This window comes from Halichoerus grypus, chromosome 3, assembly GCF_964656455.1.
Source record: "Halichoerus grypus chromosome 3, mHalGry1.hap1.1, whole genome shotgun sequence".
Taxonomy (NCBI): Eukaryota; Metazoa; Chordata; class Mammalia; order Carnivora; family Phocidae; genus Halichoerus; species Halichoerus grypus.
Window position 1 is genome coordinate 66,731,358 of NC_135714.1, and position 14,926 is coordinate 66,746,283.

The window sequence follows — 14,926 nt, forward strand, 5'->3', positions numbered from 1 at the left end:
AGGATGGCATGGCTCTGTTACCTTACTCTGAAGAGCAGAAGGAGTTGGGGATGGGTACAGTAGAAAAGTAGGGAGGGAGGGATATATAGAGATGGGTAAGGACGGGTTCAGATGATCCATTATTCATGTGGTTGCCATTGAAGTTGTTCAGCATCTAGCCAAGATATGGTTCCCTCTGCCCCTATACTATGTGCTGTGCTTCACTTGCCAGTCACCCTTAGCAACCTCATCCCCAAATCTGCCTCTAGACATTACTGCAATACATGGCACTATATACATGTATCTTATTTCTTTGCTTGCTTTCTTGTCAGTCTGGCTCCCTTCCTCTAGAATGGAACTCCCAAGAAAGCAGGGACCTTGCTCTGGAGTCAGACTACCTGGGTTCAAATCCCAAGTCCTCAACTTGGTAGCCCAGCATCACACAGCTATTTAACTAACCTCTTTGTGCCTCTTTTGTCTTCCTTAGAAGGACGGTCATAATTGTATCCGCCCCAGCGTGGTTATAAAGAGAAAATAATACTTATTGAATGCTCAGAACATTGCCTGGAATGTAGTATGTGCCCATAATATTACTACACCTCATTGCCCATTTTAGTTTCAGTTCCATTGGCTCATGTGTGGAAAAAGCTCTATAAGTATGTTTAAATGAATGTGGCTAATCATTAGTACTTTAGTTAGAATTTACAAGTTCTTTGCCAAAAAGTGAAGAAGGAAATCATCAGGAGCTTGACCTGGGTAGTATTCTACACTAAGAACTTCTTGCTTAAGCGTATCATGATGGTTGGGGGATGGAGTTGCTGAAATTAACCGACAAGTTGAGAAACAGAGAAAGACATGAAAGGGCAAAAGCAAAAGTGCCTGCTTCCCAGTGTTGCTGAGTCCAGCCTGCCAACCGTAATAGGTTTAAGCAATCCTGAAAATGTCAAGTGAGCCCAGGAGCTGTGGAAGTTTCTGGGTCCAACCAGTTGTGGAAGTTTCTGGGTCCAACCAGTTGTCTTCAGCTCAAGTGTAACATAAACTAGGATTCACAATAGGTCCTAGGATATATAAAGGAGTGTTCTGACATAAGCAATTCCAAAAGTTGCATTGTTGAGCGCTGGTACAAGTATGCTGAGCCAAAAGTATATTTGCTAATATTAAAAAGAATGTCATAAACAGTTACAACTAATGCCAAAGGGGAATCTCCTTACTAATGAAATGTCCCAGGGGCACTTACCATTGCCTAGTTCCCAAGAAATGTTATAATTCTTGGAAGAGCAATAGTCCAGGAGCAACTGAGCGTTAGAACTGTTCCACTGCAAATCTGCTGATCGTAGTAAGGCATTTAGCCCAAAGATCAAGTCCAGTCCTGAGCAATTTGCAAAAGTATACAGCATATCCACGGAGCTTTCTAAAAGAAAAATGTTGCAATTTAATGGCTAGGTCAGCACCACATAATGAAGGCCTCCAGATCTGTTCTCCAACGGATTACTATTTTCGTTGTTAAACTGAAGGAATTACAGTCCTAATGAGTGACTATAATTAGACAGGCAAATTAAAAAATTAAAAAATTAAAAATTAATAGGACTTCATTTACTTCAGCTGTTGATTCAGCTTTCCACGCTGAACCACGTAAAGAACGAGAAGCTTTGGTCTGGCACTCTGGTTTCGTTCAAATGACCTCAGGGGAATTCATGCCCAGGTCACACTGTCATTAGTCAACAGAAGCCACACTCTTCATAATTGAAACATCTCTGCTCACGAACTCAGTCACAGAATACTTTTGGTAAATTTCATTCTATTTAAAACAATTTTTTGGAAAATTCACGTATAGGGTTTGTTAATTTTAAATAAGTAAAATTTGACATTAAAAAATTGGCCTAAGGCTATAGATCTGTGGCTTCCAAACTAGGTGCCAAGACATCCTGGCAAGCCTCAAGAAATTCACCACCTTGTTGTGAGATTTAGCAAAGGAAAATATAGACAACTAGTTAAGTTTGGACTTCAGATAAATGAGGAATAATTTTTTATTGCATGTCTATGCAATATTTGAGAAATACTTACAGTAAAAAAAAATTAGTTTATCTGAAATTCAAACTCAGCCAAGCAACCCTATTCACACAGGCACTACAGGATCCTTTAGATTTGCAAGGGAAATATCAACTCTGTTGGACGTGACAAGAACTATTACTAGTAAGTTTTTGGACTTAACTTAATAATTGAAACTCTTAGGTATTTACTTGGGGCTAGGTAAGATAAATTTAAAATTAAAATAATTGGGGCACCTGGGTGGCTCAGGTGTTAAGCGTCTGCCTTCGGCTCAGGTCATGATCCCAGGGTCCTGGGATCGAGCCCTGCATCGGGCTCCCTGCTCGGCGGGAAGCCTGCTTCTCCCTCTCCCGCTCCCCCTGCTTGTGTTCTCTCTTTTATGGGTCTCTCTGTGTCAAATAAATGAACAAAATCTTAAAAAAAAAAAAATTAAAACAATTTAAAAAATTACTGAGTCCCTTAAGTGCCATAAAGGTCTGGGAACTTTTGAACTCAGCTTCTCTAACCATCAGCTAGTCCAAAATCACTTCTTGAGAGTAGCGACAATGTCAGTTTGAATATCATCTTCAAGTCAGGTATCGAATGCATAATGTCTGTAATTTTCATATCATATTTAGAGTGGTTGAATAGAAATTCACTCTTGAACTTTCCTAGTTTAAAAAATTCTAAGTGAATTACTGGGTGAGCATAGCAGAGAAACCCTCAATTTAATATTGTCGGTAAAGCCTGAGGGGCAGGAACGTCTCTCGGGAGTCGTTTGAGGTGTTTTAGGTATTTGCTGTGTCACGCACAGCTGCAGAGCTGCCGTCTATCATCAGGGAGTTACGGGCAGCAGGGGTGGAAAAGCTCTCTGGAAAAGCCCAGCATTCCACTGGATCCTGAGCCACAGTTTGGGATGGCACAGAGCCTTGGGGATTGTTGAGTTCTCCCCAAACCTCCACCCTCATGTTTCCATGAGGAAACTGACACACAAGGAAATGAAGTGCTTTGGCCAGTACGGCATAGCTACTTGGTGGCAGCGCCATTACTAGGGCCTGTTGTAAAGGGCTGACTCGAATGTCTTAGTCACAGCTCCACGTTAGACATACATATTGGAAAACCACGCTGTAGAAAGTTTCCTGGATCAGAAATCCTAAGACCTGAGCTCCAGGACCCAGTCTCCCACTTATAGACTGTATGATTGAGGTGACCGCTTTACCTGGCATGAGCCTCAGCTGTGGATCCACGATCCTGGAATTAGCACCATCATGTGCCTACTCACAAAACCGAGGTTGAAAGGACATATGTGAAAACCCTTTGTAAACCATAAAAAGCCTTTATAGGTATCAGGCACGGCCACCACCTCGTCCCTCAATGGCATTTTCAAAAAAACCTAGAATGCTTGCATTTCAGAGTATTTATTCAACTCATACTTGATTCTTTGTCTGTTTCATTTTTCCAAATGCACTTGGAATTTATATAGCTTAAAATTCTATTATATGCTTCCTACAACATAATAGTAACATCTCCTAGAATAAGGGCTGTATATTACTGAGTTAGAATCTACTCTTAAAAAAAAAAAAAAACCCGGGCGCCTGGGTGGCTCAGTTGGTTAAGCGACTGCCTTCAGCTCAGGTCATGATCCTGGAGTCCCGGGATCGAGTCCCGCATCGGGCTCCCTGCTCAGCAGGGAGTCTGCTTCTCCCTCTGACCCTGCCCCCTCTCATGTGCTCTCTCTCTCATTCTCTCTCTCAAATAAATAAATAAAATCTTAAAAAAAAAAAAAAAAAAAAAACCCAGTCAGCCTACTCTGTCCTCAAAATAAGAATAAGAAAATTCACAGCTAAGGGGCGCCTGGGTGGCTCAGTCGGTTAAGCGTCTGCTTTCAGTTCAGGTCATGATCTCAGGGTCCTGAGATCGAGTCCCACATCAGGCCCTTGCTCAGTGGGGACCCTGCTTCTCCCTCTGCCTGTCACTCCCCCTGCTTGTGCTTGCTCTCTCCCTCTCTCTGACAAATAAATAAAATTAAAAAGAAAACAAAAGAAAGGGGCGTCTGGGGGTCCCAGTTGTTAAGCGTCTGCCTTTGGCTCGGGTCATGATCCCAGGGTCCTGGGATTGAGCCCTGCATCCGGCTTCCTGCTCGGCGGGAAGCCTGCTTCTCCCTCTCCCTCTCCCACTCCCCCTGATTGTGTTCCCTCTCTCACTGTGTCTCTCTCTGTCAAATAAATAAATAAAATCTTTAAAAAAAAAAAAAGAAAGAAAGAAAACTCACAGCTAAGTATCCAATTCCCAATCATTACCCTTATTCTACGAGAGGGTGGAAAGATCCCCGGGGCCGGATAATCTAAATGACACACTAGGATTGGCACTGATTCTTTCTCTGGCCTTATGCCATGTCTGTTTACATAAGGGTGTCCATTTCCAGTGTGGGACTGGGTGATGGAGGGGGAGGACTCAGGTGATGAGGAAGAGAGGTGGAGAAGACGGAGAGCAAAGAATTAGCTCATTAAGTAGAACTATTTGAATAAGGAAGTTCTTTTTGCAGTCACACCCGGAATTACATCTGTAACATTGCTTCCTCTACCTGCCTAAACGGGCTTACAGTTTGTAGTCTCGTGACAAATGTTTTTGTCATCTTCTACTTAAGTGAAACCCACCATCCAATGGGTCCTGTAATTGGAAAACTTGCCTGTATCTTCTAGGACACCTGTTTTAAGGGTGTGGGCCACTGACTAAGCAATCAGTCGGTGCCATGATAGACACATTAAAGGACTGTCCTTGCCACCAGAGACTTTTGCTATCTCTTCCTTTGGCCAATGCCAGCCCAAGTTCCTCAGGCATCACCAACCTCAGCCATCAGTGCAGAACAATATGTGGAAACACCTATAGGCTTCTGAGATACTTCCTACTATAATGAGTTGGTGCCCAGACTAAACACAGTGCATTCCTATCTATATGTTTCTAAGACATGTATGTTAAAACAAAGAATTTCAAACCAGGAGTCAAATGTTTCCAGATGCAAATAAACTATCCGTATTTGTTAAATATTTTAGCCAATAGGGTGGCTGCAGTTACAATGACCTAGTTACATAATTAGTGAAGGAACTTTCTTCTGGTGGAGGAACTAGGAAGGTCCTAGTCCCAGAGGCAGGGAAAGATGGTGGAAACCTACCATCTTGATTCCAGAAAGATTGTGTGAGGTAGGAAACTGGTATAAACTGGTATAATGTTTAACATGAGGCAAAATAAAGTAGAAATCAATAGATTACCTAATACCATGGAGTCTTCTCTTAGCAGACCTATATCATATTGATTTATTATAGGTGAGACCTACTGCTATGGGTCTCTTGTACTCTTGTCATTCCCTTCCTGGGATTGAGATGGCCCTGTGTTATGTCAAATTCCATTCAACCATAGATCATGTTATTAAAGTGTCAGAGTTGTTCCCCTACCCCCTTTAAAATGCAATAAACAATTTAGAGGACTGCATTATCTATTAACATGTAAACTATTTTCTGATTTCTTATGTGTCACATCTTTTCTGTACCTTAGAAATAAAAAATATAAAAATAAAAATCCATTGGATACATTGACATCCAGATAATATCCAGTAAAATCTTTCAAAGATAAATGATCTACTTCCAGTAATGTTCTCTTAGAAATGCCAAGTGACCCAAATTAACTACAAGATAATTTATTTTTCAAAAATCAAAAGACAGTTGTAGAGTATCTGAGCAGGTTATTCCCTTAACTGAGATCTGGGGCAACATCATCCCTTAGTTGGGTCTAAAACATCAACTTTCAGATAAAAATATTTTTCATAGTTAAATAAGGATGGCTTGTTTCAGTTATTTTAAAGCCCTGCATGACAACATCTTCCCATTTTGAAGACTGGATAACTGTTTCAGTGAATGGAAATAAATTCCTGGTTCGTGGAGCTAGTTCTATGTCTGCAAAGCCACAGAGGAAAGAAAAAGCGAGAGCTGCTTGATGGCCAACACTGTCTGGCATGACTCAGGCTTCCACTGCCTAATGGCACACCAACTCATAATTTAGGGGTTGCTTCTGGGAGGAGAGATGGAATGGATGACGAGGTGTGAATGGTTTTCACATCTTGCTCTTTTTTTTCCCCTAAAGATTTATTTTTATTTTTAAGTAATCTGTACACCTAGCATGGGGCTCGAACCCTCAACCCCGAGATTAAGAGTCGTAGGCTCTACTGACTGAACTAGTCAAGCACCCCCATTATTTACTCTTCATACTTTTGTACTTCACTTTTACATAAGGAATGTATCTGTGTCTTCCTTGACTTCCTAGTTCTTCAGAGCAGTAAAGGTCATTATTAGCTCGTGAATGATTTCTAGATTTCACTTCATGGCTAGTAGGCAAAGTCAGGTGAAGAAATGAGAAAAAAAAAAACAGAGGTTTTGGGTTCCATTAACTCTTAACACAACTGCTATAGGGCTTACATGGTTCAAGCCCAAGTTCAAGCTATCCATGTATTTTGGGGGCTGGGACACCTGCAGGTGCCTTTCGTCTCTTACTTGAGTAAGTGCTGTTCTTGAACTCTTTCTGATACTGTTCTCTGAGCAGCAATTGTTCCTGGAAGGGCCATTCCAACTGTAACCTCTTCTCTACATCAGAAGGGATGGATCCAGATTTGCAAATATCTGCAAATGGAAGAAATAATTTAGAGGATCTATTTTCACAGTGGTAAGGTTGAAATCCCATACATTTATTTCATTACCTATTTATGTGCCTAAAGCAGTATAATTACATTCCTGGTATGAGATCAGAGAAAGATATATTCTGTTACACACGTCAAATTTGTTGGCTAACCAATCACCACACAAAAAACCACCAAAGGGCAGGTTTCCTAAGAAACACTGGACATACCCTGGACACAGATACACTGTACATGACTTCAGGTTATTTAACAATTCAGAAGGCTCCTCAGAAACTTAAAATTGCTAGAGAACCCCACCGAAGAAAACATAGTTCAATTCTCTTAAGATTCACTTTCAAAATACACAGAAGTTTGTTTTGCTGGACACTATCTGCTTTGGGTTGATTTCCTCTTGCCATAATGGTGGGACAGGAAAGGTTGACTTTTTTTTTTCCTTCAAATATGATATCCTCAAAGCTTCTGAGACCACAACATGAGCGATTGGAAAAGTCAACCACTATGCTGTCAGGCAGACCGGACTTCTTTATCACAAGGGCAGCAGAGTTGTTGGGCGTTGGCTACCAGGGCCTGCTGACCCGCCAACAACTTCCTTTCTGGGAAGCTGCACATTCTGGCTTTCTGGCAGCTGGTGCCTCATCCATCCCTGTGCTCAAAAAGGATGTTTGAGAGGCACTTGACACCTCCTATCTCCCACCACATATACACACAGGATGAGGAAAACTGTTGAGCAAAGGATAGTTTCTGGTCTGAACTTAAGAGACCTTTCAAACACACATGACTGATGGGAATGGATCAAGTCTAAGCATAAATGATTCCAATATGTCACTTTAAGAGAATTCTCCTGCTTTTTTTCAATTTTTTCTAATTACTCTTCTATCAATTTTGGCCCAATTACTGATTAACTGTTCTGGACACTTCCTACCTGAAGAAAATAGAAGGAAAATATGTAATATATGAAATAATGAAATATTATTCACTAATATATGCATGATGCATACATTATTATAATTCAACTATATATACACCGTATTTTTCATAATTGTTAGAATAATGATTTAACTTCCATTTGATGTCTGTATAGTACTTATGAAAGACATAGGGCAAATCCTCGTCGCTCCCTAAGGCAGGTTTCTCAGGGGGAGCCAACAGACTTCCAAATATCAGAATCACCTGAGGAGCTTGCTAAACTTGTAATCTAAGGTTGGAACACAGAATCCAAATATTCAAACTCACCCCAGGTGACTACGGGTAGTCAATCAAGTTTGACAGTCACTGCCCAATAAATCAAATCTTAAAATCCAGTCTAGGAAGCAGAGCATATCTCCACACCCTCTTGGTATACCTTCCATTCACATTCTATTTTCAGAATAAATGGGTTGCAATCCATTGCTTGTGTCTTCGGCTGGAAATACTCTTTTCAGTTTGACACATTTCTGCCCACATGCTCCCACTAAGCAGCTGTGTCCTTCAGCTACAATCATTGTTCTATTTACAGCACAATTAACTCTCAGTTACGCCCAGCACAATTTTTTGTGTGAGGTCTCACATTCCTGAAAACATCGGGAGGAGGAAACCTGGCCCCTACTTCCTCCTTTTGTGAGAGTGCCTCCATCGGGCAGCCGGGAGCCCTCGGTTTCTTACTGTTAGATGGCAGCCGGAACACTTCTCTGAGAATGCTCAAGACTGACTCAAGTGAATTAAAACATATTGTGAATCTTTAAAAAGTTCACCCTGGTTGACTTGAGACTGCCAGTAACTCCTCTCTTCAAAGGTCGGTTCTTTTTGGGGATCGAAAATGAGAAAGTCCGTCTTGGTGCCACCAAATCGCAGGTATGCCGGAGACAAACCTCTAGCCAAAGTGCGAAGCTTTGGAGAACTGTTAGAAGACAAGCAAGAAATTAAAAGTATGTTTTCCAGGACACTCCAGTCTAACATGTTTACTCTTGAGGTGGACCTATTTCTTAATATGTAGCTGTACGGGGCTTGGAGGGAGACGTCCTATTGCTATAATGGGGACGTCTTCTTAGTCGGAATCTTTCTAAGTGCGAGGTTGCACATCTAGGCGCCTGCAGGCAACTTGGAGCTCTGACTCTGGCAAGAACTTATATTTTAATTTGACAAGTAGGATAGCGTTCAGTACTTTCAAAAGACTCATAACCTTTTATGATTGATGGAGGAAAAGAGGTTAAGAGAGTGGGCACTATAGGAAAGATGACTCTGTGTTTCTTTGAAAAATAGATTGTCTTCAAAAATGTATGTTCTCGGGGCCCCTGGGTGGCTCAGTAGGTTAAGCATCGGACTCTTGATTTTGACTTGGTCATGATCTCGGGGTCTTGGGATGGCCCCACGTCAGGCTCCACACTCATCAAGGAGTCTGCTGCTTGGGATTCTCTCCCTCTGCTCCCCACACTTGTGCTCATGCTCTCTCTAAAATAAATAAATCTTGGGGCGCCTGGGTGGCTCAGTCAGTTAAATGTCTGCCTTTGGCTCAGGTCATGATCCCAGGGTCCTAGGATGGAGCCCTGCATCGTCAGGCTCCTTGCTCAGCAGGGAGTCTGCTTCTCCCTCTCCTCCCTGCTTGTGTTCTCTCTCTCTCAAATAAATAAATAATCTAAAAAAATTATAAAATAAATCTTTTTAAAAATGTAAAAAAAAAAGTTTATGTTCTCAGATAAGTTCATAAATGAGTTAGGATTCTTCCTCTTCTCCCTAACTCTGGCTTTCAAGGAAAACCATCCTTCTAAATTTAAGTCAAATGAATTAGAATTAGATAAGATTCTAATTCCTATCATCAACAACTCTAATTTGAGCAATTCTAAATGCATATCTCATCAAGTCAAAAATGCTGCTGGTAGGTGCCTATTATTGCTCAGAATGGCACCAAATGCTCTAGAATGGAATCAGAATGCTTTACAATCTCTTCCCTCAGAAAGATGAAGATGTCATGAATATTTAAATGAACAAAATAAAGATACCAGAAGACACAGGTAACGGGGACACCTGCCATACATTTCTGAAGTCTCATACATGTGATCCTGGCCACACTATTCTCTGAATTCTCTTAAAACACGTAAAACCAATGCCGTATAGTTCTTTGGAATGGTCCAATTAATTAGCTTCCATGTGGGTTCTTTCACATTGGAAAATCATTCCAGGAGGACTAATTGGCAATATGTCTTAACATCTGAGGAATTAGAGACCTGACCTAAAATTTAAAATTTTTATATTTTTAAATCTAAAATTTTAGGATACTGCTGAACTATATATACTGCTATGTAAAATGTTCTAAAGATGACTGTATTTATGCTTAAGAAAGAGAACTTAAAAGATGGAAATAGACCAAAGGATAAGTCTCCTGCCTTAAAAAACTCCAGCAATTCCTCCTCACCATTCTTTTGTTTGTTTGTAACTTGAGAGCTTTTCACTGTACTACCTAGGCATTTTTGCCTTCATGATCCTCTTCCTCCATTAAAAAAAAATATATATATATATTTAAATTTATATGTCATGATGATATTTCTATAAAGACAAACATGTGAATATTATATATTAAAACATTTTCTTGGACCTAAAAGTTCATTTTCTTTGGATCCTACAAGAAGTTAGAAGATTTTCATGGGCCCCTAAGTGTGGAAACACAGCACAAAGTGAGGCTTCAGAAATGTTATTGGCCTGGGATTCAGCGTTAACTAAAACACCGGGCAGCACCAAAGAACGCCAGGAAGGACGGCCTGTGCTGCGAAATCCTCACAACCACTTGAAAATAAAGGGAGATGCTAACTTGAACTAAGTAAGGATTCAGAAGAAAGCCATTTCCACTTTCCTACAAACCCAAACAAAAATAAGCGGTAAGGAGGGCAAGAGAGCGCTGTTGTTTGATGGGCACAGACGTTTTCTTTTGGGAAGATGAGAAAGTTCCAAGATGGGTGGTGGTGATGGTTGCAGTGTGAGTATACTTAATGCCACTGAACTACACTACACACTTAAAACGGTTAAATGGTAAGTTTTATGTTTGGTATCTTTTACTACAATTAAAAGAAGCTGCAGACATAGTGTGATTTCAACAATGAAAATAATATATATATACAAGGTGATAACAGGGGTCATTCTATGTACTGAGATGGATGGTAGACTCTCTTCTGTATTTTATAAGTGTTCCATAATGAGCATATGACATTTTAATTTATACAAGGTGGTTTTATTTTTTAAGGATAAACAAAGAAACCAAAATTTAGAAGGGAGACATAGCCATCCGTTAATCAATAAATATTCACGGCAGGCCCACTCTGCCAGGCATTATGCTAGTTGCAGGGGATACAATAGGAAACAAGACAGAGAGAGCTGTTGTTCTCATATAATTTACAATCTTGCATATATATATATATATATATTTATACATATATATTTAAGGATTTATTATTTATTTATTTGAGGGAGAGAGAGAGACAGAGAGCTTGCACAAGCGGGGAAGGGGCAGAAGGAGAGAGAATCCCAAGCAGACTCCCTGCTCAGCACAGGGCCCGGATTGGGGAGGGAGGAGTGTTCGATCCCATGACCCTGAGATCATGACCTGAGCTGAAATCAAGAGTTGGACACTTAACCGACAGAGCCACCCAGGTGCCCCAAGTGCATACACATGTATTTAAACAGGTATATAGGCAATTCCAAAACAGTGCTATGAGAACACACAATGGGGATCCTAACCCAAACTCTGGGCTGGGGGTAGGGCGTGGTTAGAGGGTTTTGGGGGAAATAGCTTCACTGTTTGACATTCAAAAGGAATAAATCTTATCCAGGTCAAAGATACTGAGGTGGGATTGAAGGAAGCGTTCTAGGTGTAGGGAAATGTCCGCAAAGGCAGAGGTAGGAGAGAATATGGCACTAATGAAGAGCTAACAGATGTGGTTAGAGCCTACAGACTGGGGGCAGGGAGAGGGTGGACTATAGAGGCTAATGGCCACACCATGGAGGGACTGGGAGCCACCATGTCCTGGAATCCAACTTTGTATCCAACTTTGCAGTTTAGAGCTATGCAAGGATTTAGAAGAGTGAAAAGGCCTCACCAGACTTCTATTTTAGAAGAGAATCTCAGGCTGCAGTGTAAATAACTGAATAGAAGGACCAAGACTGTGGTCACATTAACATAAACAGGAAGTGATAGGCTGAGATAGGGTAACAGCCCTGGGGATGGAGAGAGGTGGGTAAATTCAAGACACCTGTGGAGGTAGAAATACTGGATTTCGTGTTTAATTGGATATTACAGAAGAGTCAAGGATTACCCCCTGGGAAGCATCTTGGAAGATGGTAATATTTGCTGAGATGAAGAATAGGTGATAGACTGGAGATGGGGATGAGGGCAGGGGGGAGAGGCTCAGTTTTGTAGAATTGGAAATGTTAAAGCAACACCAAAAAACATATTTCCATCTGGCCCTTGGCCATGTGTAATGGACAAGCTGAGGGACACATCCAGGTGAGATGCAGAATGGAGAGTCCTCGGTTTAAACGTCAGTGACTGGTAACCCCCAGGCCACGGGTGCAGATACACGGCCCCACAACTAATACAAGGAGCTTCCTCAGAGTCACTTCAGGCTGGCTCTGTCCCCCTGCCTTTGGTCAGGCATTGATTCCAGCCCTTGGCATTTTGACTGTGTTTGATGATAGAGGAAGCTCCTTTAGATTTTTTGTGTAGCTGGTACCAGAGACTGGTGCTCTCTGACAAACAGAAGGAAAACTAGCACCATGGAGAAGGAGCTCAAGATACCTCAAGATACATATCTGCGCACAGCCTAGGTCAGATGCCCGAGTCCCGAGCCTACCTCCCAGAGATAGTGACTATACTACCTCAGGTCACTCTCAGTCACATTACCCTGCTTTGACTTTCTTCAAATCCTTCACCATTCTCTGAAATCAGCTTCCTTCTTATTGGCTTGGTTTACTGTCTATCTCCCCTCCACGCCATGTAAGCTCTCACCTGGCTGGCTCATCAGAATCTCCTCAGCACCTAGACAAGTGCCGGGCACACAGCTGGGGCTCAATAAATATTTGTTAAGTGAATGAACAAGTGAGTCCACCCTGACGAAAAGGCAAGTGGGGCCAGAGAAAGATTGTTTTCTGAACGCAATTAAAACCCAATGCTATGGCTCCTGCCAAGTAAAGGAAATCACGTGTTTCAAAAGTATTGGTAGTAAAGATCGTTTTATTTGCCTCCTTTGCCAGGGAACATTTTCTTGTTTTGAGAATACGATATCGATGCCCTCTGACAAAAACCAGATTTTAAACAGCTGCAAAACATGTCATAAAAATAAAACTGATCAAAGGTATACTATTTCTATCATATCCGGGGGAGGGGAAAAAAAAGGTGGTGGTTGGGGGGGGATCTACCACCACCACAGTGATATGGAAATAAACCAAAAAGCCCCACGTCAAAGCAGCTGCAGATATTTCACTTCCGGAACAGTTTGTGAGGGGAAAGCAAAGTCTGCAGGTATTTTTATTTTACCTTCCGTGTAAAAATAAGCTGCTTATCTCTGACACCAAATCGGAGGTGTGCGGGAGCCAGCGTGTACCGGCTCCTATCAGGTGTGAGAGCCAGTTGTTATATATTTTTTTTTTTTTTAAAGATTTTATTTATTTATTTAAGACAGAGAGAATGAGAGAGAGAGAGCACATGAGAGGGGGGAGGGTCAGAGGGTGAAGCAGACTCCCTGCCGAGCAGGGAGCCCGATGCGGGACTCGATCCAGAGACTCCAGGATCATGACCTGAGCCGAAGGCAGTCGCTTAACCAACTGAGCCACCCAGGCGCCCGCCAGTTGTTATATTTTGAGAACAAGTTGTTAAACCGTTGGCAGTTTGAAATCAGCCGCGATGGGAATATTTATACCACAGAAATCAGAAAAAAAAAGAAAAAAAGAAAAAAACCCCACAAAAAACCAACAACCCATAAATCCCATAGGGCATGAATTCAAGCCATGGAAGCCAGTGAGACCACTCAGGAGATTATGTGAAAAGAAGGCCCAAGTCAGAAGTCTGAGGAACATCAAACATTAAGACAAGCTAGAGAAAGAGGAGAAGTGTTAAAGAGGTGGGGGAACCCGCAGAAATGGAAGCAACATAGACCTGAAAGGATGAGAAGCTTTCATTGTCAACCTCGCCAAATGCTTCCAAGAGACTCCAGAATCGAAGTACCACAGACCAGGGCCTTAAACATGGAAATTTACTCTCTTCTGGGTGTGGAGGCTAGAAATCTGAAATCAAGGGGTCCGGCAAGGCCGTGCTCCCTCTGCAGTGACCGGGGAAGGATCCGTTCCAGGTTCCCTCCCAGCTTCTGGTGGTTCCCTGCAGCCCAGGAAGCACCGCTGCAACTCCAGTCTCCACACAGCCTTCTCCCTGTGTGCATATCTGTCTCCACATTTCCTCTTTCTGTAAGGACATCAGTCAGAATGGATTAGGGCCCCCTCCATTCCACTACAACTAGTTCTTTTTTTTTTTTTTAAGATTTTATGTATTTATTTGACAGAGAGAGACACAGCGAGAGAGGGAACACAAGCAGGGGTAGTGGGAGAGGGAGAAGCAGGTTTCCCGCTGAGCAGGGAGCCCGATGTGGGGCTCGATCCCAGGATCCTGGGACCATGACCTAAGCCGAAGGCAGACGCTTAACGACTGAGCCACCCAGGTGCCCCTCACTCCAACTAGTCGTTAACTAATTGTATCTGCAATGGCACTATTTCCAAATAAGCTCACACGCTGAGGTATAGGGGTTACAACTTCAGTGTATGAATTGTGGGGGCAATACCCAGGAATTCAACCCATGATGGACACCAAATAAGATACAAACAGAAAGGTGTTCATTGGATTTTGTAATAAAAGGTCACTGGTGATGTTGGAGAGATGGATTTTATGACACAACGATAGGGACATCGTGAGAGTGGATCAAGGAAGAAGTGGGCAGTAAGGAAGGCCGCCAAGGGGAGGAGAGAGAGAGGGGAGAGCACGTTTGAGATGGGAAAGACCTGAGGATGTTTCCACGCTGTGAGGAAGGACCCAGTCAAAAGGGAGGTTAAAGACAAGGGAGAGAAGAGATGACTGACAGAGCGAAGTCCTTGGGGAGGCAGCAGGAGACAGAGAGGAGAGAGGCGCTACTGGCCTGAGGAGAGAGAAAGAAAGCTAGACGTGGCCATGGTATGTGTGCAGGTTTGGTGGTTAGAAGAAAAGGAAGTTCTTGTCCAGTGACT

At 42.2% G+C, this 14,926-nt stretch overlaps 1 protein-coding gene across 1 annotated transcript in view; it reads right to left on the reverse strand.

Annotated features, from left to right (window-relative positions):
• HPSE (heparanase) overlaps positions 1-14,926 on the reverse strand; it is a 36,437-nt gene that overhangs the window by 14,347 nt on the left and 7,164 nt on the right. Inside the window, exons 2-4 of the mRNA XM_036121309.2 lie at positions 8,425-8,570; positions 6,552-6,677; positions 1,217-1,390 (exon numbers count right to left, since the gene is read on the reverse strand). Coding sequence (XP_035977202.2) covers positions 1,217-1,390; positions 6,552-6,677; positions 8,425-8,570 — 446 coding nt within the window. The remainder of the gene's footprint in view (positions 1-1,216; positions 1,391-6,551; positions 6,678-8,424; positions 8,571-14,926) is intronic.